The sequence below is a fragment of the Bufo bufo genome, chromosome 3 (assembly GCF_905171765.1).
Source record: "Bufo bufo chromosome 3, aBufBuf1.1, whole genome shotgun sequence".
NCBI lineage: Eukaryota > Metazoa > Chordata > Amphibia > Anura > Bufonidae > Bufo > Bufo bufo.
In genome coordinates, this window is record NC_053391.1 from 105,973,319 (window position 1) to 105,998,042 (window position 24,724).

At 42.7% G+C, this 24,724-nt stretch overlaps 1 protein-coding gene across 2 annotated transcripts in view; it reads right to left on the reverse strand.

Moving 5' to 3' along the window:
• Positions 1 to 24,724, reverse strand: part of CORO6 (coronin 6) — a 149,595-nt gene that overhangs the window by 14,812 nt on the left and 110,059 nt on the right. Inside the window, exons 4-6 of one of the 2 annotated variants that reach the window (XM_040423451.1) lie at positions 9,710 to 9,839; positions 7,734 to 7,915; positions 3,287 to 3,406 (exon numbers count right to left, since the gene is read on the reverse strand). In XM_040423451.1, coding sequence (XP_040279385.1) covers positions 3,287 to 3,406; positions 7,734 to 7,915; positions 9,710 to 9,839 — 432 coding nt within the window. Of the gene's footprint in view, positions 1 to 2,390; positions 2,511 to 3,286; positions 3,407 to 7,733; positions 7,916 to 9,709; positions 9,840 to 24,724 lie in introns of both variants that reach the window. The other variant, XM_040423449.1, reaches the window with a different exon arrangement.

Sequence of the window (24,724 nt, forward strand, 5' to 3'; positions counted from 1 at the left end):
ATACATTTATATTCTTTAAGATACAGTAACATTCATTCATTGATTTTTTTTTTTTATTGTGCGACTCAAAATATAAAAAAAAAAACAGTTCACCTGCTGCACAAAAAATCATAAATGTAATATTACAGGTTATTTGTTTTATTTAGTTTCATATACTTTAAATATAAGGCCTCTTTCACACGGGCGTTGCGGGAAAATGTGCAGGTGCGTTGCGGGAACACCCGCGATTTTTCCTCGCGAGTGCAAAACATTGTAATGCGTTTTGCACTCGCGTGAGAAAAATCGCACGTGTTTGGTACCCAAACCCGAACTTCTTCACAGAAGTTCGGGCTTGGGATCGGTGTTCTGTAAATAGTATTATTTTCCCTTATAACATATTTAATAAGGGAAAATAATAGCATTCTGAATACAGAATACATAGTAAAACATCGCTGGAGGGGTTAAAAAATAAATTAAAAAAATGTATCTCACCTTAGTCCACTTGTTCGCGGCCCGGCATCTCCTTCTGGCTTCATCTGATCTCTGTGCAGTAACAGGACCTGTGGTGACATCATTCCGGTCATCACATGGTACGTCACATGATCTTTTACCATGGTGAATCACCATGGTAAAAGATCATGTGACGTACCATGTGATGACCGGAGTGACGTCATCAAAGGTCCTTGACCTATAATTAATGCTTACCACAGGTCCTATTCAGTAAAGGGGACAGAAGGAGATGCCGGCATCGCAAACAAGTGGACTAAGGTGAATTAAATGATTTTTTTTTTTAACCCCTCCAGCGCTGTTTTACTATGCATTCTGTATTCAGAATGCTATTATTTTCCCTTATAACCATGTTATAAGGGAAAATAATAATGATCGGGTCTCCATCCCGATCGTCTCCTAGCAACCATGCGTGAAAATCGCACCGCATCCGCACTTGTTTGCGGATGCTTGCGATTTTCACGCAACCCCATTAATTTCTATGGGGCTTGCGTTACGTGAAAAACGCACAAAGAGGAGCATGCTGCGATTTTCACGCAACGCACAAGTGATGCGTGAAAATCACCGCTCATGTGAACAGCCCCATAGAAATGAATGGGTCAGGATTCCGTGCGGATGCAATGCGTTCACCTCCCGCAACGCATCCGCGCGGAAAACTCGCTCGTGTGAAAGGGGCCTAAGTGTTAATGGTTAACGTTGACATACGTATCATGCATTGCTGCATGATCTAACATATCCACGGACACCATGCTGACACACTGCATTGTAAAGCCAGAATTTGCACTGCTATTATCTACTGATAGCATAAGATCATTTTAGAATATGGAATGGCTATCTCCCTCAGAAGTAGATACTGTATATAGTTATCTATGAAGAGCACTATTAACTATGACAGACACTGATGAACAGTCCTCAGATTGGGTCATCAACATCTGATCATTGGGGTTCCAAGTCCTGGCTTCTCTCTCCAATAAGCTGTGGTTTCTTCTTCGCTGTCACCTCACATCCATTGTCACATGGCCTTTCTGCGCTCAGACACATTCAAGTAAATTGGATTGAGCTGCAATACCAAACACAACTGCTATGTAATGGGTGGCGCTGTGTAAACCATGAAGAGGCCGCAATGCTAGTTCATGAACCACAACCCGTTAAACCATCTGATCAGTGGGGGTGCTAGGAGTCTGACCCCCACCGATCTGATATTGATGACCTATCCTGAGGATAGGTCATTAATATTAAAATCCCAGAAAACCCCTTTAAGTTCTGGGCAACTCCCTTACACAAGCCATCGTGCAGTCTAAACCCGCCTTTAGTCTCCCATGAAACACCTTTAACCTTATTTATCTGGGGTCCTAGGATGTGGCAGTCTACTGCTTTATGCAGATCAAGAAATTGTCTGTACTAGGATGAAATGTTATGACCATCCTCATCCTCTATATAAACGGGTCACTATTATGCATCTATATGATATAACAGAAAATCCATAGAATGAGGCAGATCATGACACCACTCCATGTTGTTGCTGAAGCTGAAGAACCTCTGGGAGCTCTGGGCCATAGGACTTCAAATAAGAAAGACCTTGGGTTGGGAAAACTGAAACTAATTGGGCAAATCTGACAACCTAACACTCTCAGTACACCTGGTGCCTATGTCTTTCCCATAGCCCAATATACTATGAAGTAATTAAATACAATTGCATTTTATAACACTCTTTTCTTCGTTGTGTTGGGTTTGTTTGTAAGACATTATTTGCTCAGCGCAATTTAATAATCATTCATATTAGTTCTCCATCAATCATCATGTCTCTGAGTGTTTCATTTAACTAGCAGGGTAGTGGTACATTTTTTGACCTTATGCTTTGGAAACAGTGACAATAGCAATCAAATTCCCATGTCTGCCATTACCGGGTCCCATAAGCCCAGCTCTCTCTGACTCATCCGTGTAAAGCCCGTTGTAAAGATATTTCCATCTCTGGTAAAGATGGCTCGCATAGGTCTCATCCCCTCATGGGGGGCAAGTTTCTCCTGTGAATGGGAGGAGGTAAGGTGGAAAACAAATTGGTCATAACATTTTTTATAGACACAAAGGCTCACTGTCCTGGCAGGAAGCGTAAGACAGTATGTTACTGGCTCCTAATTCTCTGCAGCTATAGTTACCAAGGTGACCCTGGATGAAACGATCTGTAGATGCGTCAACTACCCAAAAACTGCTGGTATCTCTGCCAACGTCCACATGGCATGGACATCAAACAAACTAGAAAATCAGGCCAATTATTCTATTGAATCTCTTAGCTCATTAACCTTTCCGAACAGGGAGCAATCAGTTACATGGCAGAAAGATTTTCCAACTTCTGAGGAACCAATAAGGAGTCCAATTCTCACCCAAACATTGGGGTGGCAGAGCGTTCTGCAGATTATTTTTTTTTCATTGGAAAATTTGTCTGTGAATATTGAATTTGAATGTTGGGATCCTTTTGCCTTGGAAACTTTTAAGCAAGGACGATACATTTTCTGGAAAAAGGAGCATGCTTTTATGTTTCATCAGAAGACCACATTATGTTATAATATGCAAAGAGAAAAAAAGAATTATGTTATAACCCAAAATAAATATTATAAACTATACCGTCCAACTGTTAAAGATATAATTGTCCAATATGATACAATCTACCGATTGTTTTAATTGGAATATAAAATATCATTTTTTTGGTCACCTTAGTATCTGTGCAGTCCTCAGGAAGTCAGTATAATAGATAAAAAAGAGATAGGTATAATAAATAAACATGCAGAACACCTTCTCATACCGGATCCCACAGAGCCAGCTGCCTTTCACTCATCTTGCTGAAACCGGTGGTGAATATTTTGCCATCAGACAGAAAAATGGACTTGATCGGCCGAGCCCCTTCATGTGCTCCACTTTTCTCCTAGTTTGGTTAGCAGGTTAAGGTCACCACAGCAAGTTGAAAACACAAACATGCACGAAGATTAGTGTCACACGGGGGAATCACTCCATATTCTCAGTTATCCACACTTCGGTAAGTGCAAATGGCTAATCATTTTATTTGTTACTAACTTAATAGAAGTTCCTTCAAGAGTTTAGAGCATAACTAACAAGCTTCCAAATGGTTAATACTTGTCTGAATTAAAAGGGTACTAAATCAAGCAAAATCATGTACTGTGGAAGGACACTATGTGTGTCTATATGTCAATGCCTTGACTGCTGTATGCTACAATTATATGGATATACAAAATCATACAGAGGGTAATAGCCCCGGTATTCTAGTGACATATTATAGCGATAACAGTGGTGGCAGGTGGTACCAAGACTGTGTATAATGCTACTAGCAATTGTATGGTTTGTGACATATAAATTAGCATAATAGTGAACCTCAATGGTCTAATAGGGGTATACGGCTTTGAAACTCGTGAAGATAGCATGCACACTATGAAGAAATTAAATAAAACTTAAAGCAACCCTTCAGTAAGAAGCTCAAAAATGACATGCAAGTCTGGACTTACAGATCTTGCTCCTTGGCAGTTTTTTATCTCAGCTCCAATAATACAGAGCTGTGATTTGAGAATAAAGTTTAGCTACAAAGCCTACAGGGACTCTGAGGTAGTCTGAGACACTCCTACTCTGTCTCCAATGATGAGACCGAAAGCGCATCTCAGACTATGCAATGTAGCTAAAGTGTAATCACAACTGTGCCTTAATGGAGTTGACCTAAAAAACTGACTTACATATAATTTCGAGCTCTTGATTGGTGGGTTGTTTTAAAGAGCCAATCAAAAGCTCATGCATAAATAGTAGACCATGAAAGGCCAATAAATAAGTGGTCATTTATTTGGGAAGATCATTGGGACAACTATTGGGAACAAACATTCATACGAATGCTCGTTGCTGATAATTACCCCATGTTATTGTGCCAACAAACTAGCAAAATGCATTGTTTATGGGGCACATAAAATCATTTGTCGGCAGCACATCTCCCTGTATATAGGGATGAATGATCGTAGTAGTGATCATTCATCCCCATACAGAGGACATAATATGTATATGAATGTATCTATTAAGCGGGCAATGATCAAGAACAAACATGTCGTTCCCAATCATTGCCCTGTATAATATACAAAGTAAACCGGCCAGTTTGACATAAATAGTAGACCAAGAAAGGCCAATAAGTGCTCATTTATTTAGTCAGATCATTGGGACAATTATTGGGAACAAACATTCATACGAATGCTCATTCCTAAAAATCACCCCATGTAATTGTGCCAACCTTCACCAAACAAACTGGCAAAATGCATTGTTTATGTGGCACATAAAATCATCATTTGTCGGCAGCACATCTCCCTGTATATAGAGATAAATGATCGCAGTAGTGATCATTCATCCCCATACAGAGGACATGATATGTATATGATTGTAGCTATTAAGCGGGCAAGGATCAAGAACGAACATGACGTCCCTAATCATTGCCTTGTGTATTAGCCAATAAAGCATATCAAGAAGTTCATGCGCTCCAGTTTGGCTTTTATCAGTAAGTTTCTGATAAAAGCTTGGGTATTCCTGGCCAGGGTCACTCACTGAACAATTATATTAGTAAGGCTGCATTCACATTGGTGTTTGAAATTCTGGTATTCTGTTCCGGCTTAGGAAGGGAATACTGGAAATGCCGTATCCTGCATATGCTGTACACTATTAGTGACCAACACATCCCATTCACTATAATGGGGTCTGTTGGGTTTCTAGCATGAATGCCAGCATTGTGCCAGACAAAATACCGCTGCATGAATACCAGAATTTCAAACACCAATGTGAACGTAGCCTTAATGGTCCACAGATGACCAAGTTGCCAACACCCAGAACAAAGTGGAGTAGAACAGACAGTTATTTCCTCCACAGTTCATCATATAACTGCAAGGAGAAAACTACCTGCATTGGTGGAAATCTACTTCAGCATTTATTGTCTAATGTTGGATATGACCATTAATTAGATCCCTATGGAGAACATACTGTCCACAGCAGCACATGCAAAAAACCCTTTCATTCAGGTCAAAATGAAACCACAACTGTCATATCCAAAAGCCCTGAAATCACCACATTACAATATCAAAATGTGCGAAAGGGGTTTTCCAGTCAGATCTTTTTTTTTAAAGTGTGTTAAAGGGTTGAAAATTAATTAACAAATAAGCACCACTCACCTCTACCGATCCCCTGCCACTGCCATGCCCTCCTCTCCACTGCTTGTCCTGGCTTGATACACTGGAAATGTCAGGAACAGCCCACTCAGCCAATCACTAGCTCAGGTGGGTAACTACTTCAGTCAGTGACTGGCTAAGCAGAACTTACCTGGAATTTTTGGTGCGTCCATCTGGAAATAGGAAGTGGACAACAGCAGGGACTGGACCAGAACGGCAGCGACATATAGGGGATAGGTGGAAAGGAGTAGTGCTTCCAGGGTTGAACTGGCCCACTAGATGATCCTGGCACAGAGGGCCCCAAAGGTCCAAGGAAAACCCATTTGGCTGCCCTTTGGAGCCAATCTATTGCCACTAGGGTTTATTTTTTTTTATCCAAAACCTATTAGACATGATTGAGTCTAATTGATGAAATAATGGTTGGTCTTCTAGAATAATTTCCTCTGGTGGGCCCAAGGAACCCCTGTACATGGTTCTTTGTTATTTTTAAGCCTGTTTCTTTAATTATCTCCCTGAAAGATCCCTTAAATAACCTGTAGGTCATATAAATAATATAAATAACAATTAATATTGTAAATCATCATATTTTACATGGAGAAAGCACAGTGGACTTACAGAAATTTATGATTTCACAAAGTTTGCTGCTTCAGTTTTAATGGTGGCAATTAACTGTCATATTTTCACTCAAAAGTTAATTTTCATATATGTTGTTGCATATATAATCCATAATCACTAATTATTGTGTTCACATACCACTTGTTTAATAAGATTCCATCCATAGCAACCGCTCCTCACAAGACTTCTTTCTGACTATCTTCTCAAGATGGCCGCCGATGCCCTTACCCTAAAGCTAAGACCTCCCTCCCTTACTACCCAGAATTCATTCGACTCATCTCGTGAATGCGCAGCCTCACCCCAACCAATCGGCTTTCTCCAGACTTAAATACGCCCTCTTCCTCCCGAGTAGTTTATCGCTAATTTTTACTGCGAATATCGGCACTATCCTGGTCTGACTGGAGCGCGCACGCAGCGTTCGGGACTGCCCACTACTACGTCCTCCGTCTCCTGTATATAGAAGATAGGAGACGGAGGACACCTAGCAACGCTGTTTTAGCCGCACCACTGAAATGCCTGGGGGAGTAAAGAACATGCAATTACTAGGCAATTCAATACCTATACAAAAGTATTAACTAGGGAACTAAGGTAAACTTAGACCAATCCAATTACATTAAAAAAAAATATCAAAGTTACTAGGCAAGGCAAAAGTGATAACTAGTGAACAAAACACTGACATTTTGGGTCCATGGCCAGGAAACTCCCCAGATCTTAATCCCATTGAGAACCTGTGGTCAGTCCTCAAAATGTGGGTGGACAATCTAAAACACAGTAAGGGCTCATGCACACAAACATATTTTCTTCCATTTCCCTTCCCTTTTTTTGCGGCCCGTGTGCATTCTGTGTCAGTATGTCCACATGGCCGTTCAGCAAAAAATAGAACATGTCCTATTATTGTCTGCATCACAGACAAGGATAGGACTGTCCTATTAGGGGCCGGCCATTCCGTTCAGCAAAATACGGAATGTACATGGCAGGTATCCGTGTTTTGTGCCATGCGCATGAACACTAGTTCTGATAAAACTCCAAGCACTGATCACGCAAGAATAGGTTGCCATCAGTTTAGGATTAGGCCCAGAAGTTGATATCCAGCATGGCAGAGTGATTTGCAAAAATCTTAAAAAAGAAAAGTTATAAACTTGATGAAATTGTCAAAAAAAGTAAAAATAACTTAAGAAATGGTTATAATTGTAGTTCAGTGTACCATAGAAACATCTGACGAAAAGATCTAAAAACGCTGATGCAGCACACTTTGTGAAAACCAAACTTTGTGTCAGTCTCAAAACCTTTGGCTGTTACTCTAAGGTGAATAATAGGGAAGGGACTGATGTATTAAGCAGCTCTTGCTGTGGTCTGAAGGTATAATACAACTCATAATGTAGTGATCTCAGGACTGGGACATAAGGCTGAGGAAAATGGATATGAATTACTTACAGCCACTATTTCTTGCTTCCGAGGGTCTATAACACGTAATTTCTTATCTTTGCAGGTAGTGGTGATGAGACTTCCATTATAGTTCCAACAGACATTGTAGATGAGGTCGCTATGCATCTCATCCAGAGTAATAAGTGCCTCACCAGTCCCCACGTTCCAGATAATGAGCATGTTATCACTGCCTAACAGTAAAGGAGAAGTAAAAAAAATAACATAACAATATACAGTAGAATAGATCATTCTAAATTGTAATTTGTATAATTATAACTTTCAATGGGTCCGCAAAAAATGCGGAGAGCACACCGTCTGCTGTCCGCATCAGTATGTCCGTTCTGTAGCCCCACAAAACAAAATAGAACTTGTCCTATTCTTGTCCATTTTAGGCATTGTTATAATGGATCCGCAAAAAAAAAAAACAGATGGCATACAGATTTCATCAGGTTTTTTTTGCGGACCGCAAAACACATACGGTCATTTGCATGTAGCCTCATGGGCATAAATGATTGACTTTCTGAGTATTTTTGCTGTGCTCGCCTCTTTCCCAAAAAGTGAATGGGGCTAAGTGGATGGGGCGGGGAATCAGCTGCCCAAAAATGTATGATAATTTATACTAGAAATTAGCATACAGTATAGTGCAAATCTAAGCCAGATTTGCTTTTCAGATTTATTGACTTCCTAAGGGATTATGCACACGACCGTATGCCCTCCAAGACATATGGTCCGGAGAGGCATATATCGTGCGCACGGTAGCGCACAGAATCATAGGTTACTATGATGCTGTGCACATCGGGCCGCCCGTGGGACTATTGTCCCGCAGATCCCATGCGCACGATGTATGCAGCTCCAGGACACATGGCCTGGTCATGGACCCTATGTCCCGGAGGGCATGCGGTCGTGTGCATGAGCCCCAAGGATGTTTCAAATTTACTAAGAGGCCTGTGCCTGTTAAAGTTGGCACATCTTGCTCCAGAAGATTTCTGATTTAGACTTGAGTATCCCTCCATCTGTTATGGAAAAGATTTGGAAGGAGCTCTGAGATACCAGATCGGCTTTGAATTTGAATGAATGTCCACTCTAGAGCATCAATATTATTATTTTTTTCATCTAAATAGATTAATAGTTCTGTGCTAATTTATTTCATTAAACTTTACAGGGGTCGAGCTCCCTTTTCACAGTCTTTCAGTGATAGACCGTTGGATGCGTACAGTCACCAATAGGTGGAGCTCAATGAAAATAACTCCCATTTAACTAATTAGGTGCTGTATAAATGTGTATACAGTGAGATCCACTTAGTTGCAGCTGCAGTAGGACTGGGTGATTTTGCAAAAACAAAAAATGTTGATTGTTTTCAACTTAAAGGGGTTGGCCCATCTCATACATTGGTGGCATATTGCTAGAATATGCCACCAGTGTCTGATAGGTGCGGGTTCCAGAGGTGGGATCCACACCTATCTCCAGAACGGATCCTGCAAACGGAACATGTGCGACTGCCCTCCATTCATTCCTATGGGACTGCCGAAAATAGCCGAGTTACGGCTTGGCCATTTCCGTCAGCCCCACAGAAGTAAATGGAGTGGTGGCCATACTTGCACGGTGCACTTCCCACTCATTTCCATGGGACTACTGAAAATAGCCAAATGTGCTGCTCGGCTATTTTTGCCACTCCGATGGAAATGAATGGAGGGCGGAAATACATGTGGGGTCTGCTCTCCTTCACTTTGCAGGCTCCATTCTAGAGATAGGTGCAGGTCCCAGAGGTGGGGCCCGCACTTATCAGACATTGATCACATATCCTAGTGATATACCACCAATGTCTGAGATGGGCCAACCCCTTTAAGGGCAAATATTGATTATAAGCTCAATTTTTTTTCTGGCCATAATTTTTCTTTACCTTTCTATCCTCAGGATAGGTCACCTGCAGTAAATATGCATGCCTGGTCAGTAGGGCCAGCCATTCGTCAGTATTAGGGGGTTACCTGCACTCAGTAACACATTGCGGGTTGAGGGATGCCATGTAATAATTCCCACTCTCTTTGAGTGACCTTCCAGCGTCACAATAGGTTCAGTTATTGATCGCACTGGTGTGTAGTCTGGGATTTGCCAAACCTGAGAAGAAAATGTAAGTTATGTATTTATATGTCCATCATTTATTAAATATAACACAGAACATGACATTTTGAAAATTAATACAATGAAAACCAGAAACCGATATATAAGGAATTATGCCATGATTGATGTACAAAGTAAAAATCATACAATATATAGTAGACGACAATGCCTTTGTAAGAAAGTTAGAAAAAGCCCTGCACCTCACATGGATTCAGAGATCTCCCCATTCATTGCTCCAATTGCTCTGCTAGATTGTCTACAGCCTGGCAGCTCAGAGGGCGAGTCCTTTCTGCCGCAGCTCTCTCCCTGTAATTGCCACAGATTCTAACTAGACATATGGCTGGTGGCAGCTGAAGATTTAAACTGAGTGTGTGCGACCAGCTCAGTGAGACGGACAAAGAAAATAAGGAAAACCACAAGCAGTAGGTGGCGCTATACAGATCCATTTTATTGAATAGCTCAGTGGCTAAGTTTTTAATTACATGCAATTACAAAAGTATTCAGATCTTGGTGCTGGTTTTAGAAAATGCCCTATTCTTGCCTGATTTGTGGATAAGAATTGGCATTTTTTCAATGGGGCCCGTGAAATCTGTATTTTGCTGATCCGCGATTTGTAGACCACAGAATAGATACGGTCATGTTTTATACAGCCGGCACCCGCCCGCACTGACAGGGAGCGGTGATCGCAGCACCTGTGAGTGAAGGCAGAGAGATGCAGTTACCTCTGCCCTCCGATCTGAGCCCCCGATTTAAAACACGCCATTTACCTTTTTTTTTTGTCATCTTGTCCTCCCCCAAAAATTTAATAACGGTGATCAAAACGTTGTGCATACTACAAAAATGGTATTAATAAAAACTAAAGTTTGCCACGCAAAAAACAAGCTCTCATACAGCTCTGTAGACCGAAATATAGAAAAGTTATGGCTATAGCGATGAAAAGAAAATTTAGATCTTCCCAAAAGTAGTAAAATAGTAAAAGACAATACAATAAAGGCTCTAAATGTATATAGACCTAGCTAACACTCCAGTGTCAAAAATAGAAGGACCCACTAGAGGGGGAGGAGTATCACTGTCTAAAATATAACTTTTAATTCAATATGCAACTAAAACACACCACATTGATGCAATATCTAAAAGACATATATGGGGTCCAAGCCTGGTATCCCAGTACTGGTAGAGAACTAATAATAAACCTGCTCCACCTGGTGAAGGTGCGAGCAGTCTTACCAGACCAATGAGAATACTGGGATCATCAAGGGTGTCCAGGTGGATGGTTCAAGGATGTCAGGTATATACTGGAAACGAGGTCACACTGTGGGGTGGGGTCTGTACAGTTGATGCAGAACTGTGCCCTAAAAGACCCTATGAGAGGGGAAGGGGGCTGGTTTCATTCTGCCTATCTATACAGAGCACCCGCCCCGATAGGGGCGACCCCGTCCGGATACCTGTCCCTACTTCGGACCTGATCCTTAAATCTAGAGAGAGTAGCCAGTTAGTAAATTCGTAGTGACCTCCCGACGTGGCAAGTTTCTGTCCGTGTCGACTCTTCAGGGGAAATTTGCAACAAGGAAAAAAGGAAAACAAAAAGTCGCCGGTATATACCCCGCGGTAGTAACTGGATCAAAAAATAATAAACAAACTTGTATTTGCCACCCATGGGTGCTGGGGCGCAAATCTGCAAAGGAGATGGTAATCCGATGCTGGTCGGTTAAGGCTCCATTCACACGTCCGCAAAATGGGTCCGTATCCTTTCCGCAATTTTGCGGAATGGGTGCGGACCCATTCATTCTCTATGGGGACGGAATGGATGCGGACAGCACACAGTGTGCTGTCTGCAGCCGCAATTGCGGAGCGCGGCCCCGATTTTGGGTCCGCAGCTCCGCAAAAAGATAGAGCATGTCCTATTCTTGTCCGCAGCTTGCGGACAAGAATAGGCATTTCTATGGGGGTGCCGGGCTGGTGTGTTGCGGACCCGCAATTTGCAGGTCCGCAACACACCTCGGACGTGTGAATGCAGCCTAAGAGGGTATGATAATCCTCAATATGGCAGATCCCCTATGGTTGGGGGAATAGACAACACAATGATCTACTGTACCAGCCGCCTGGTAAAACAAAATCAAAAGTATTCAAGTTGGGTATCGCCACATTCGTATTGAGCCGCAGAATAAGAGGGTTTAATCAGTTTTAGTGCATAGTGAATGCTGTGATGTGAAAAAAAAACCAAACCTTGGCGGAATGCAGTTTTTTCTCTCAATTTTGCCACAAATTTTTCCCCATTTTCCAATACAAGGCATGGTAAATTAAATGGTGGCATTAAAAAATGCATCTTGGCCTGCAAAAAATAAGCTGTCATATAGATATGTGAATGGAAAAATTAAAAAAGTTATGGCTATTGGAACGTGGGGAGAATTTTTTTTTTTTTTTTTTATGAAAATAGGCCCGGTCTTTAAGGGGTTAATCCTGCTTACAATGTAGGCAGTGTAAACCTACACACTGTGCCTCCCACTGTATGATAATTGTGATGCACCCAATAGTTTGCTCACTTTGCCCCCAAATCAAATTTTGTGCCATCATTTTGACACAATTGCGGCATGCATTGTTGCATCTTGAGCCACACCCCATTTCTGCTAAACCACACCCCTCATTGAGCGAGACACAGTGGATTCTTCTTTTTCATAACTATGCCTAAAAGTTTATGCAACATTAGGAGCTAAAAATGTACCAAATTTTGCACCACATTCTGGGCGTAATCACATTAGTAAATACAATAGTATGGCTTTACTGAGACATTTTTCTTGTACTTAAAGGGAACCTGTCACCAGGATTTTGTGTATAGAGCTGAGGACATGGGTTGCTAGATGGCCGCTAGCACATCCACAATACCCAGTCCCCATAGCTCTGTGTGCTTTTATGGTGTAAAAAAGACGATTTGATACATATGCAAATTACCCTGAGATGAGTCCTGTCCCTGACTCATATCACATACAGGACTCATCTCAGGTTAATTTGCATATGTATCAAATCGTCTTTTTTACACCATAAAAGCACACAGAGCTATGGGGACTGGGTATTGTGGATGTACTAGCGGCCATCTAGCAACCCATGTCCTCAGCTCTATACACAAAATCCTGGTGGCAGGTTCCCTTTAAGGCCTCTTGCACACGACCGTACGGCTTTTTCAGTATTTTGCGGTTGGATCCGCAAAAAATACGGATGATGTCCGTGTGCATTCCATTTTTTGCGTAACGGAACAGCTGGCCCCTGATAGAACAGTAGCATCCTTGTCTGTTATGCGGACAAATAATAGGACATGTTCTATCTTTGAACGGAACGGAAAAACGGAAATAGGGAAACAGAAGGCATACGGAGTACCTTACGTTTTTTTTGCGGATCCATTGAAATAAATTGTTCCGTATACGGTCCGTATACGGAACGCAAAAAAACGGAACGGAAACGGAAAAAAAAACGTTTGTGTGCAAGAGGCATAAGTAGTGGTGGAGAATGTTTTTGTTTGTATTAATTTATAGCAGTTTTATATCTTTTAGAAAACTTTATGGGACGATCCACATTTGATTTCTTAGTCCTTGCTTCTTTGTGACGGTTTAATGGTTACTGACAGCCATTGTTTAGCTCTAGTGCAATCCAAGCTATAAAGAACCGTTAAGAACTTTGCCTTGAGGTTTAGGAGACACATGATCCTATCATGATCATCAAGATTGTCCTTCTATGGTTAATAAATGAGGAGAGCACATACGTACAAGACATGCCACAGCCATGACCAAGCTGTCTGATACTCATTAAGGCTCATTCGCAGCAGCCTAATTTAATGATTGGTATGCAAATGAGGACATCATAATACTATTTTTTAACTAAATGTTTTGTTTAGGCATTTTATCGTCCATCGATGCAGTGGAGCTCTGTCCAACGATGATACTACAGAATAAGCCACAATTTAGCTTCCTTTGAGACATGGATACAGATGTTCCCTTTAGGCCTCATGCACACGACCGTTGTTGGGTCCGTTGAAAACTCGGAAAATGCACCATTTGTCATCCGCGTCCGTGATTCGTGTTTCCAGTCCGTGAAAAAAATATGACCTGTCCTATTTTTTTCACGGACAATGGTTCGCGGACCCATTCAAGTCAATGGGTCCGTGAAAAAACACGGAGGCACACAAGATTGTCATCCGCGTCCATGATCTGTGTCCGTTTTTTTCCTATTATTTTCAAGGCAAACTTGACTTAGATTTTTTTTTCACTTCTGGTGATCCTCCAAAAATCAAGGAAGACACACGGACAAAAAAAACGGAAACGGATCACGAACAACGGAACCCCGTTTTGCGGACCGTGAAAAAATACTGTTGTGTGCATGAGGCCTTAAAAGAGGTTATTGGACCAGAGCACTCCATTTAAGGGTCCATTCACACGTCCGCAAATGGGTCCGCATCCGTTCCGCAATTTTGCGGAACGGGTGCGGACCCATTCATTTTCTATGGGGACGGAATGGATGCGGACAGCACACAGTGTGCTGTCCGCATCCACATTTGCGGAGCGCGGCCCCGATCTTCGGGTCCGTAATTCCGCAAAAAATAGAACATGATAGAACATGCTGACCTGCATTCCCTGGACTTTGTGTGGCTGTCATGGCCCATAAACAGGTAGGAACTAGTGTTAGGGACCACTCAAATGAGACGACCTTGACGCGGTGAGTGGCTTATTACGCTTTGGCCAAAATGTACACCAATGTCTCATCCAGCATGGAGGCAGGGCAGAATGCTGGATATAGAGTGCGATCACATTTGTATTTTCCATGTCCTATTCTTGTCCGCAGCTGCGGACAAGAATAGGCATTTCTATAGGGGTGCCGGGCGGGTGTGTTTTGGGTCCGCAACACACCACGGACGTGTGAATGGAGCCTAAATATAAGATCTCATCCACACTTGTACTCTTTTCAAATGCCCTATTAGAACATATGGGCATCACAGAGGGGTCTGTTGCTTTGGACCCCCTCTATGAGCCAGAGTCGTGAACCCCTAACAAACAGTGGCCCTTGCTGTTCCAGACCCATCCATGTATTCCTAGGAAAATGTATGCCCGGTAGCCAAAAAAGATATGCCTTGTGTAGCCATCTTGTCTGAGCTGCTGTTAACAGCATTTAGAGAGGGACATCCTAAAACATTTAATGTGAAAATGGCTTAATGTAGCTCAATGTACCATAATGTGCCTAAACCTCAATTAATTGCCTTGAAACTTTGCACAACCTAAGTTCACAGCTTCCCAAACCTATCCTGGAAGTTTTGTGGATTGTGGCTACCCACAAGGCAAATGAGTGACATTAAGCTTGTTTTTTAGGGAGCTTAATGTGGCTTAACGTACAAAAAACAACTTAGATGTATAGGAGCACAGGCTGACACTGAGTATTAGAGCAACAGCTTAAGGGCTCATGCACACGACCGTATGGATTTTTCAGTGTTTTGCGGTCTGTTTTTTACGGATCCGTTGTTCAGTTTTTTGTTTCCGTTGTGTTTCCGTTTTCTTTCTGTTTTTCCGTTCCGTTTTTCCGTATGCCATATACAGTATACAGTAATTACATAGAAAAAATTGGGCTGGGCATAACATTTTCAATAGATGGTTCAGGAAAAACGGAACGGATACGGAAGACATACGGATGCATTTTCGTATGTGTTCCGTTTTTTTTGCGGACCCATTGACTTGAATGGAGTTAAGCACTGAACTCAAAAAACAGGCAGTATACTGAACGCAAAATACTGTCGTGTGCATGAGCCCTAATAGTGATAAGCATGAGATCTTCAGTAGGAGAAACACCAGACTTGCTCCTGAGGTCCATTTCAGTACCATGTACCTTCGGTAGACATCCAGGTTCTCTGGTTCTCCTCCTCAATCAGCATGTGAGGCCTCCTGTAGGCTTCATAGCCGGTTCAGACCTGAGCGTTTTACAGCGCGTTCCTATGCGCTGTAAAACGCTCAACAAGGAGAAACCAATGCTTCCCTATCGGCATGGTTCTCACCTGGGCCTTTTCCTACACTTGAGCACTCCCACCCTCAGACCATACCTGGAGAGAGACTGAACTAAGACCTGGGAAAAGATGTTAACTACAAATGTGTAATCGCTACCGCTCCCTTATTTCGCAATTCGTTACTAACTAAACGCGATTTTATCTCCTCCAGTCTATCAATACACACCAATGCCAGTAGATGGCGGTGTTGAGTTAAAGTTAATATCGCTATCCGGCTCCTGATACAGCCCGTATTCATCCCGACACTAAACAGGAGCCGGGCAATGGCACCTCAACATTAAATCATTAAAAAAATAAAATGGTCCTGTACCCCACTGCATCCAACTGTACTGTCCTGTGCCCCACTGCACCGGACTGTACTGTCCTGTGCCCCACTGCACCCGACTGTACTGTCCTGTGCTCCACTGCACCCGACTGTACTGTCCTGTACCCCTGTCCTGTAAAAAATATGTTCAGTACATATAAGAATATGTTAAAATTACACAGGCAGTAATATAACCCAGCTATAGCGCTTGACGGATTCTGTCACCAGGTTTCACCCCCTCCAGATAAAAATATGGTTATGTTCATGTAGCTTTCACGATTGCTAATGTGGTCTTATAAATGTAATCTGAAGTCTCATTTTGCTCAAAAATCGCTATTACTGACCTGTCAATCAACAGAATAAGGTGCCGAAGGGGATGTAAATGGATCGAAGCTGCCGCCCGCACCCGCAGCCGTTCGTGCCCAGCTCCGCCTTTCCCGACCTCAGCGCCGCCTCATAATCTTCTGTGACGCCTCCCGCTCTCCCTCCCTCCCCCCTCCTCCTGCTGTAACATCGCTGTGACGCCTCCCCCCTCCTCCTGCTGTAACATTGCTGTGACGCCTCCCCCCTCCTCCTGCTGTAACATCGCTGTGACGCCTCCCCCCTCCTCCTGCTATAAGATCGCTGTGACGCCTCCCCCCTCCTCCTGCTGTAACATTGCTGTGACGCCTCCATTGCTGTGCTGATAACACCTGGTGATACATTGTACCGGATTTTTTGCAGTCTACTGCATACAGATATATAATGAAGTGTTGTATACAGATATGTAATGGAGCAGTCTACAGTATACAGATATATAATGTAGTGGATACAGAGTATTTATTAGCTATGTTTCTATAGTGGCTGAATGATAATACAGTATCGAAAAACAACATGTACAGTATGGATACATTTGTATTTAGCAAAGCCTTTTGATAATTTCCTCCTTGACGGCAAAAACAAAATAATAAATAAAAATAAATATGGAAAACTGCAACAAGATACAAAACAATATACACTTAAAGGATAAAAAAAACAGATGAATGCAATAATATTGATTGTGTATCTGACATACTTGAAGCAAACTATCTTATTACTTGAAATTGGGACATTCTCTAATAACTTTCTAAACACTCATATGCTAATGCCGCCCTTCATTAAGGTTGCAAGTACATACAAAGGGATTAATGGTGTACATTGCAGTATTATACCTCAGTATCGCTGACTACACTGCCTGCGCCTGACTCTGGTGAACAGCTAGTGGGGTTAAAAATAGGGCTGGAGGGGTTAAAAATTAATAAAAAATTATTTAACTCACCTTAATCCACTTGTTCGCGCAGCCCGTCTTCTCTTCTGTCTTCTTCTTTGCTGATTGCAGGAAAAGGACCTTTGATGACGTCACTGCGCTCATCACATGGTCCATCACATGATCTGTTATCATGGTGATGGATCATGTAACGGACCATGTGATGAGCGTAGTGACGTCACCACAGGTCCTTTTCCTGTGCACAGCACAGAAGAAGACAGAAGAGATGCCGGCTGCGCGAACAAGTGGATTAAGGTGAGTTAAATTATTTTTTTATTTTTTTTAACCCCTCCAGCCCTATTGTACTTTGCATTCTGTATTAAGAATGCTATTATTTTCCCTTATAACCATGTTATAAGGGAAAATAATAATGATCGGGTCTCCATCCCGATCGTCTCCTAGAAAGCGTGCGTGAAAATCGCACCACATCCGCACTTGCTTGCGGATGCTTGCGATTTTCACGCAACCCCATTCACTTCTATGGGGCCTGCGTTGCTTGGAAAACGCACAAAGAGGAGCATGCTGCGATTTTCACGCAACGCACAAGTGATGCGTGAAAATCACTGCTTATCTGCACAGCCCCATAGAAATGACTGGGTCAGTGCGGTGTGCAATGCGTTCACCTCACACATTGCAGCCGCGTGGAATTCTCGCCCGTGTGAAAGGGGCCTTACAAGTGGAGTACGTGTTTATTAACTAAAATCAGGAAAATTGCTAAAATAATGACCAGCAACAAAAAAATAGCAATGAATAAAAAATAGCAATAAATTTAAAATAGTGATAGATCCAGGAGCATACACAAACAAATAAATTAATATCCCATAAATATCATAGTTTATGTAGCAGCACCTGAGTTAGATAGTGTTCCAATTCACAGAGGGGAATAAGACAAGTTCAGTTCACTTCCATATTCTAATATAATTGTAGCAGCATAGAATAGGAGAATAGAGAATATATATATATATATATATGTATCCAAGTTCACAGCAATTTGTTGCAGTATAGACAAGGTGGCAGTAGTTGGTAAGTAACTATCAATGTCAGCGCTTTGATCTTTTAATGGAATTTGCCATATAACAGAGACAGCAGGCAGTTAGTGAAGGACCTATTTATGGGATATTAATTTATTTGTTTGTGTATGCTCCTGGATCTATCACTATTTTATATGTATTGCTATTTTTTTTTATTCATTGCTATTATTTATTGCTGGTCATTATTTTAGCTATTGTCCTGATTTTAGTTAATAAACACGTACTCCACTTGTAAGTGTTGCCTGCTACTAATTATTTATTTACAACTAGATTGGGTGAGTCTTTTAGCAGTGCACCTATCCATTATTACTCCTGGTTGAGCAACCCAATATTTTTATATGTGAAAAACTTGCATTAATTTTTAAATGATTATTTTTGCATTTTTCCTATTTACATACATTTTATTGATTTATTTATATAAGGACCAGTCAGAAAAGAAAATGGCAGTCTACATTTTTTGATGCATGATTATATATATAGTGCACGGGAACTAACTAACTGACTGTAGTTCCATGCGCCATCTGGTGTTCACAAACCAACATTGCACCCTGAATTTTCTCAATGGCTATTTACGCGATTCGGGTTTGCTTATTGAATTGGAAATCGCTTTGCGCTGCCGCGATTCTGAAGGGAGCGCTAGCGATGCTATATCTGTACATAAATTTATAACCCGCTTTGGTAGCAGGGTGCACATGGGAAGGCTTACAACAATAGAAAACACAAAAAATCCCCAGCACACCTGCCAGCTGGCCTGCAACAAAACAAATACCCTAACAGTATACATTAAAAGCTGAGGTTTTAATGTGAAAAAAACCTTTGGCAAAAAATATGTAGAAGCCACACTGCCACCGTCAAGGCACCTCTGTAAAGTGTGGTCCTAGCTCTATTTATATGAGTCTCCAAATGGGAGCATATTGATTCAGTGGATAAATTAAATGCAGGTGTACCTGGAGGTAGCCTCCTCCTCCTCACAAGGTGCAGGGACTTATTTGAGGCCCAGCAATCACAGATGCATGCTGGGATCTTCAATGCATCACCACATCCAAGACAGACTAAGATCTGAGCCGGAGCTTTGGCTGATCCTGCAGCTAGCTTTGTGAATAATCCTTTACATTTCTAATAGCCACTGCACAAAAGGTAGTAGGGGCTATGCGAGCCTAACGCCACTCAATAAGAGAACTTAGGTTGTGCAAATTTTGAAGGCAATTAATTGAGGTTTATGTACATTATGGTACATTAAGCTCTTTTTACATTAAAGCGAACCTGTCACCATGATTTTGCACATAGAGCTGGGGATATGGGCTGCTAGATGGCCACTAGCACATCTGCAATACCCAGGTCCCACAGCTCTCTGCGCTTTTATTGTGTTAAAAAAACGTTTTGAGTGATATGCAAATTAGCTGATATGAGTCCTGTAGCCGGAGATGAGTCAAGCGTCAAGGAGCCCAGCACCGCCCTGCGTCCTCCGAATCTCCTCCTTGCCGGCTGATGTCACAGAGCTGGAGCGCCGAAATCTCGCGATGCGCGAGCTAGCGCATGCGTAGTTCGTTCCCTGTGCTGATGCCAGCACAGGGAATCAACATGATGCCGACACTGCGCATGCGCTAGCTCGCGCATCGCGAGATTTCGGCGCTCCAGCTCTGTGACGTCAGCCGGCAAGGAGGAGATTCGGAGGACGCGGGGCGGTGCTGGGCTCCTTGACGCTTGACTCATCTCCGGCTACAGGACTCATATCAGCTAATTTGCATATCACTCAAAACGTTTTTTTAACACAATAAAAGCGCAGAGAGCTGTGGGACCTGGGTACTGCAGATGAGCTAGCGGCCATCTAGCAGCCCATGTCCCCAGCTCTGTGCTCAAAATCATGGTGACAGGTTCGCTTTAAGCTGTTCACATTAAATGTTTTAGGATGGGAATAAAATAGTTTAATGTGAATAATTTTTGGTATGTTTTTCTCAAATGACCCAAAATCTTCCAAATATGTTGGCATAGAGAGTCTTGTAGTATAGGAAGTTTGGGGGAAATCGGTTAACATCTAAGTTGTTTTTTGTACATTAAGCCACATTAAGCACCCCAAAAAACAAACTTAATGTCACTCATTTACCTTGTGGGAAACCAAAATCCATGAAACTTCCAGGATAGGTTTGGGAAGCTGAGATCTTAGGTTGTGAAAAGTTTCAAGGCAATTGATTGAGGTTTAGGCACATTATGGTACATTGAGCTCTTTTTACATTAAGTCGGGGCGTTGCTAGGGTCTGAAAACATCCGGGGCACAAGCCCACTGTACCACGCCCCCTTGAAGCCATGCCCCCATCCCGTTAGGCCACACCCACATCGCCACCAGGGGTGGGGGGGAAGGCCCTTCACAGTAGTTATTAACCCCTTTCAGCAGTCCACCCTTCAGTGAATGGGGGACTGCTGAAAGGGGTTAATAACTACTTTCAAGGGCCTAGCCGTCTGACCACACAGATCATCCCCCCAACCCCCTTGTACTTGTTCCGCTGATCCGCTCCTTGTGGGCTGCGTGGCCCTGAGTTCAGTCACTTCGGTGCGCAATCCCGTCCTGCGGCGCATGATCCGACGAGACCCGTGACCTACAGCAGCGGGTCTCGCGAGATCACGTGCCGCAGGACAGGATTGCGCACCGAAGTGACTGAACTCATGCCCGCACAGCCCGCAAGTAGTGGAACAAGTACTAGGGGGGTGGGGAATAGCCAAATAAATAAAAAAAAATGCTACCAGGCCAGCATAACATTCGGGGCACTGGACAAAACATCCGGGGCTCAAGCTCCGAATGTTTTGACCTAACGACGCCCCTGCATTAAGCTAAATGTTTTCGAAAAGGAATAAAATAGTTTAATGTGAATAATTTTTTGTATGTTTTATCAAATGACCCAAAATCTTCAGAATATGTTGGCATAGAGAGAAACTAGTAGGATGGGAAGTTTGGGGGAAATTGGTTAACATCTGAGGTTCTTTTTGTACGTTAAGCCACATTAAGCTCCCCAAAAAACGAGCTTAATGTCACTCATTTGCTTTGTGGGTAGCCAAATCCATGAAACTTCGAGGGTAGGTTTGGGAAGCTGAGATCTTAGGTTGTGCAACGTTTCAAGGCAATTGATTGAGGTTTAGGCACATTATGGTGCATTAAGCTACATTAAGCCATTTTCACATTAAATGTTTTAGGATCTGCTTTACGGCAGCCACATGGTCCGTAGGCACAAAGGTCAGAAGGGGACCTCATTGACTTCTATGGGAGAGTTTTCTAGGCATGCTCTGTGCCCTGTGCAGAGGTCATTGTGTAAGAAGGGGGAGAAGATAAGCTGTGACATCAGCCATTGAGAAGGGTTTATTCTGTGGTATCCAGACGTTTTATCTGTCATTGACAGCGCAAGTATACGAGAGGCCACTGCAGCAGGCTTTGTCCGTGTTCACACATGCTTCTCTAGAAAGCTGCGCTCAGATGCCGGGACACTGGAGGCGGGAATTGATTCTACTGCACAGACTCCGAACACTGGTCTGCACAGTAGAAGACAGGACAGCAGCATGAAATGCTATCAGGAGCCATTCTGAGTGGGTCAGGGCTGCAAAAACTGTCCACAGACCCTATTTACAGCAGCACTAGCTAGTCCAATAAAAAACAAACAAACATGAAAAATAATATGGAAGCAAGTTACTAAAGACACCAGCAGCAAAGACAGAAATACAGTGATTAAGGGCTCCTGTACACAGATTTTCTTTCAGTGTCCGTTCCGTTTTTTTCCAGACAGCATGCGGAATAATTAATTTCAATGGGTCCGCAAAAAAATAGAAGTTACTCCATGTGCATTCCGTTTCCATATATCCGTTCCGCAAAAAATAGAACATTTCCTATTATTGTGTGCATTACGGACAAGGATAGTACTGCTCTATTAGGGGCCGGCTGTTCCGTTCCACAAAATAGGGAATGCACACGGACGTCATCCGTATTTTTAGCAGGTTCGTGTTTTGCAGACATCAAAATACATACTGTACATGTGGGCATGAGCCCTAAACAACTAAAAATACTGCAAAGTAGATAAAACCTTAAAGCACATACTGCTAAATATCGTCATTGACGCTAAGTTCACACATCAGTGTTCGGTCAGTGATTTCCATCAGTGATTTTGAGCCAAAACCAGGTGCAGCTCTAAACACAGAACAGGGGCAGATCTTTCCCGTACACCTCATGTCTGTGGAGGCTCCAATCCAGGTTTTGGCTCACAATCACTGATGGAAATCTCTGACCAGGGAAGTAGCTATAGGGGGTGCAGGGGTAGCAGTCGCTACCGGGCCCAGGACCCTGAGGGGACCCAAAGACCCTTGTGGTGCATAAGAAGACACCAGTATTATAGAAAGTGCATGCTGGTCAAGTTACACCTCTGGCTCAAGGGGGTGCCGTTTTTGCCTCGGGCAGCACGAAGGCCTTGTGTTTCCTGCCCCTGGCCACAAAGCACTGAGGCAAGGGGGGCCCCAAGCTGAACTCTTGCACCAGGGCCCATGAGCCATTAGCTACGTCCCTGTCTCTGACTAAACACTGACTGTGTGAATAAGGCATAACGGATGGAAATAACTGATCAAATAACTGAAGTGTGAACTTGGCCTAACAAGAACAAAACGTACATAAATATAGTGTTAAAAATATTATATTCTAAAGATTTATTACTTGATACAAATACTGCCATGTTAACACATGCTGTTTTTATAGCAATTTCTGAAGTGTTTTATGAAAAAAATTCTATGTCCAGTATATATACATAGAATCAATAGTTGATAGCCCAGGGACCTGATGACTTAGGTAGGAGTAAGATTAGAGGTTTGTACATAGAAACATATATTACTATTCATCTAGCAAGCTCAAATCAATATCTGCCACTTGTCAAAATGGTTGGTGAGTGTTACAAGTATACAGGATAGAAACTCACCACTATTACTATCATCACAGTACTGTAAACATGTGATTGTATCTGAAAATATGTCACGTCAATCTGACTGCCAAAATGTATTTTATAGCAATGTGACCTGTACCGTTGTTCAAAGAAAATTCCCCCAAATTAAAATAAATCACAGAAAAGCACTGAAAGAGGACTTTTCTCCTATATTGTGTGACACGGTGAGGGGTTGTGTCTGGCAAGGCATGTATTTTTCTCCCAGCATGTGTGGCTGGGCTGGTTTCCAGCCAGGTGAGGTCAAATACCGGACCAGAGTTTAAGTGCCGGTCCAGGTTTTGGCAGCACCTGGCTGTCCTTAAATAGGCAGCTGGGGTCAGCAGAGATGTCTCTGTTTTTGGGATCTGAGGCTTTGTGCCGTGCTGGAGGGCTGAGAGCCGCATGCTGGGGAAACAGGCCCCCTAAAGCTTTCTGTGGACTACTGAAGGCAGAACTGCCAGCAAGTTGACTTGTGTTATTTGAACTTTTCATTGTGTGTGAATTAACCAAGACTGCAAAGTTGCGTGCTGTTTTGTGCAATTGCCTCAAGTGTGAATAAACACTGACGTTTTGAGTTAAGAACTTGTATTTTGCCTCTGTACTGTACCCGCTTACTTGTTGTATCGGGTAAACCAACTACGGGGTGAGCCTATTGAACAGTTGGTGGTCCCCAAGGCTTATCGCAAGCTTGTGTTAGATCTAGCCCACCAACACGTTCTCGGGGGTCACCTTGGTTGCAGAAAACTCAAGATCGTTTTCTACAGCGGTTTTACTGGCCCAGCATATTCAAAGAAGTGGAAGAGTTTTGTAAGTCTTGCCCGACCTGCCAGATAACTAGCCCCAGCCACATTTCCATAGTTCCCTAGTACCTCTCCTGATTATCGAAGTACCGTTTGACTGAATAGCTATGGACCTCATAGGCCCAGTACCGAAGTCCGCCAGAGGGCATCAACACATCTTAGTCATTCTAGACTATGCCACTCGGTACCCGGAGGCTGTGCCACTGCGACATACCTCGGCCAAACTCATAGCTAAGGAGTTACTGGAGATGTTTTCCCGATTGGGACTACCTAAAGAGGTTCTGACCGACCAAGGGACCCCTTTTATGTCCAAGGTGATGAGGGAACATTGTAAGTTGCTGCACATAAAAAAACTACGGACGTCCATTTACCATCCACAAACGGATGTTCTGGTAGAACATTAAAACATTAAAAAATTTGTTGAAAAATGTAGTGTCTAAAGATGGGAAGGACTGGGACCTCCTTCTGGCCTATATCAT